The following is a 3,217-nucleotide window of genomic DNA, read 5'->3' as shown; positions in this document are numbered from 1 at the left end:
AAACCCTATTGATATTGTTCTATTACAAAGAGATAACCCTAACCGAACCCAACACAGAACTTGAAACCCTATTGATATTGTTCTATTACAAAGAGATAACCCTAAAAGAACCCAACACAGAACTAGAAACCCTATTGATAGCTATAATAGTTAATGACAGATCATCTGTTCCTCATGTCCAGAGGGGAAGCTGTTCCCTCCTTTCCTCCAGAACATGAAGCTGTGTAGAGAGTTGAGGAGGCAGACTTCAGAATGCTGGCAGCTGCAGAACCAGTGTCAGTCCTGTCAAGGGGTGCTGCTCACAGGTAACACACACACACACACACACACACAAAAACACACACACACACACACACAAAAACACACACTCTTAAACTGCCTCCTGTCCCCTGTGTGTGTCAGAGTGTCCCAGTGTGAGGGAGCTGCATGTGGAACTGGATGAGAAGACTCAGCTGCGGGACATGTCTAAGGAGCAGTATGACGAGGTAACATAGCATAGCATTGTGTAGCATACCGTAACAGAGCATAGGATAACTTAACATCCATTCTGTTTTATCCACTCCAGGTTCTGAGCATTGTGCAGCAGCACACAAGTGACACGGTGAGCTGGATAAGCAACATGGCTTCTGAGTTCAGCTGGGTGACAGAAATGGTCAACAACACCACCACACCTGATACCATATTCCGCATCAGAAAGGTAACAGACAGACAGACAGACAGACAGACAGACAGACAGACAGACAGACAGACAGACAGACAGACAGACAGACAGACAACCGGCGCATTAGAGACAGGCTTATATCAATTGCGATCAGTATTAGTACAACATATTGGTTGTCTTCTACCCAGGTGTGGTGCAGTAGTATTCGTTTCATACCCAGTGGTGCGAGTTATATTGTGTTCTGACCCAGTGTGGTGTCCGAGATTAATGTTTCTATCCCAGTGTGTCAGTATATTGTTCTCTACCCAGGTCGGTTCGTCATACTTAGTACCAAACATAATGTATGCTTTTCTACCCAGGTGGTGTCAATTAGCTACAAACGATTAATTGTCACGTTCCTGACCTATTTTTATTGTTTTCGATACTATGTTTTAGTTGGTCAAGGGCCGAGTTGGGTGCGGTCATTGCTATGTTGTGTGGTTTTTCGGTTAGTCTAGGGGTGTGTATGTGTATGCGGAGTAGAGTATTGTTAGGTATTGTCTAGTGTATGCTATGGCTGCCTAGATTGGTCTCATTCAGAGACAGCTGTCTATCCGACTTGTCTCTGATTGTGGACAACCACTAATTTAAGGGTAGCCATATAGGCAAGTAGCTTCTGTTGGGTAGTGTGTCTTGTTTATACGATTTGTTGCTCGGGCTGGGCACTGCGTTGATTTAGCTTCACGATATTTGTTGTTTGTGTTTGTTCGTAATAAGTGCTTTTCGTTTCCATCGGTTTCATCTTCGTTCGTTAATTAAAAGAAGATGCCTTATTTTCCTCACTAGGCGTGCGGTTTTGGTCCCGTTTCTTCTCCGCGTCGTGCTCTATGTCTACCCACCGTTCAGTAGCCCTATTTCACAGTTGTCAACTATTGTTTCTACCCCAGGTGGTGTCCACGTATTAGTACAACATAATGTTGTTTCTACCCAGGTGTGTCAGTATATTGTTTCTACCCAGGTGGTGTCAGTATTAGTACAACATAATGTTGTTTCTACCCAGGTGGTGTCAGTATATTGTTTCTACCCAGGTGGTGTCAGTATTAGTACAACATAATGTTGTTTTTACCCAGGTGGTGTCAGTATATTGTTTCTACCCAGGTGGTGTCAGTATTAGTACAACATAATGTTGTTTTTACCCAGGTGGTGTCAGAGGGAGTTGATGGAGGCAGCTCGTCAAGGGGAGACACCAAGGTGGAGCTGAACATCCTAAACTCTCCTCCTCTCCTCCTGACCATCCCAGCTGATGTGGAGCTGCAGGACCCCGCCTTTATCCGTTTCTTGGCTCAGGAGGCCCTGGGGATGTACAAGCAGATGTTCAGGTAATATATACTACTACTACTACGTTAAACGTTTTTTACCCAACAACATTCCATAGYGCCACTGAACATGCCTGTGTTGATTAAAGCTATTTTCTGCTTTCAGACACATTGACGACTAAGCATGAAGAAAGTTCACTCACTGTCATGTCATAGTTAGTGGACAGTACGCTGTGTGTTTTTGTTCACTAGATTTAATGTATATAGCTTGTAAACAAATTTGTTTAGGGAACATTTTAAGATTGACGAGACAACTTATTGTAATGTTGGAATTAATTACATGTAAAATTGAACCAAAGTAACTTGTACCAGTTGTCATGTTGCATGTTGTACAATAAAAGGTGGAGCTCGATTCAAGTACAACATTTTCATTTAACACTGACTTTTTGGCTTCAAACTTAAAAAATTCGGAACTTTTTGTGCTGATCAACGGCAGTCAGGTCTGGAGAGAAGCAAGGGCTATATCTGTTCCTGGTTCTACATTTTTTTGAATGGGGCATGCTTATTTAAAATGGTGAGGAATGCACTTTTAAAGAATAACCAGGCATCCTCTACTGTCGGAATGAGGTCAATATCCTTCCAGGATACCTGGGCCAGGTCGATTAGAAAGGCCTGCTCGCTGAAGTGTTTTAGGGAGTGTTTGACAGTGATGAGGGGTGGTCGTTTGACCGCGGACCCAGTACGCACGCAGGCGATGAGGCAGTGATCGCTGAGATCCTGGTTGAAGACAGCAGAGGTGTATTTAGAGGGCAAATTGATCAGCATGATATCTAAGAGGGTGCCCATGGTTACGGATTTAGGGTTGTACCTGGTAGGTTCCATGATCATTTGTGTGAGATTGAGGGCATCAAGTTTAGATTGTAGGACGGCCAGGTGTTAAGAACAAATTTTTATCCATAATAAATACAAATACAAATATAGGCAGGAAGTCAGAGACAACCTCTCCCTCAATGTGAGCAAGACAAAGGAGCTGATCGTGGACTATAGGAAAAGGAGGGCCGAACACGCCCTCATTAACATCGACAGGGCTGAAGTGGAGCGGGTTGAGAGCTTCAAGTTCCTTGGTGTCCACATCACCAACAAACTAGAATGGTCCAAACACACCAAGACAGTTGTGAAGAGGGCATGAAAACACCTTTTCCCCCGCAGGAGACTGAAGATATTTGGCATGGGTCCCCAGATCCTCGAAAAGTTCTACAGC

At 43.8% G+C, this 3,217-nt stretch overlaps 1 protein-coding gene across 1 annotated transcript in view; it reads left to right on the top strand.

Moving 5' to 3' along the window:
• Positions 1–2,368, top strand: part of LOC111958609 (clusterin-like protein 1) — a gene marked incomplete at its 5' end in the record, with an annotated part of 2,726 nt that extends 358 nt beyond the window's left edge. The window contains 5 exons of the mRNA XM_023979872.1: positions 183–305; positions 403–485; positions 566–697; positions 1,841–2,019; positions 2,123–2,368. Of these exons, the coding sequence (XP_023835640.1) occupies positions 183–305; positions 403–485; positions 566–697; positions 1,841–2,019; positions 2,123–2,138 (533 nt within the window). The remainder of the gene's footprint in view (positions 1–182; positions 306–402; positions 486–565; positions 698–1,840; positions 2,020–2,122) is intronic.
• Between the last annotated feature and the right edge of the window lie 849 nt (positions 2,369–3,217).

The sequence above is a fragment of the Salvelinus sp. IW2-2015 genome, linkage group LG35, assembly GCF_002910315.2.
Source record: "Salvelinus sp. IW2-2015 linkage group LG35, ASM291031v2, whole genome shotgun sequence".
In the NCBI taxonomy this organism is placed as follows: Eukaryota; Metazoa; Chordata; class Actinopteri; order Salmoniformes; family Salmonidae; genus Salvelinus; species Salvelinus sp. IW2-2015.
This window is presented reverse-complemented; position numbering and strand designations above follow the sequence as displayed.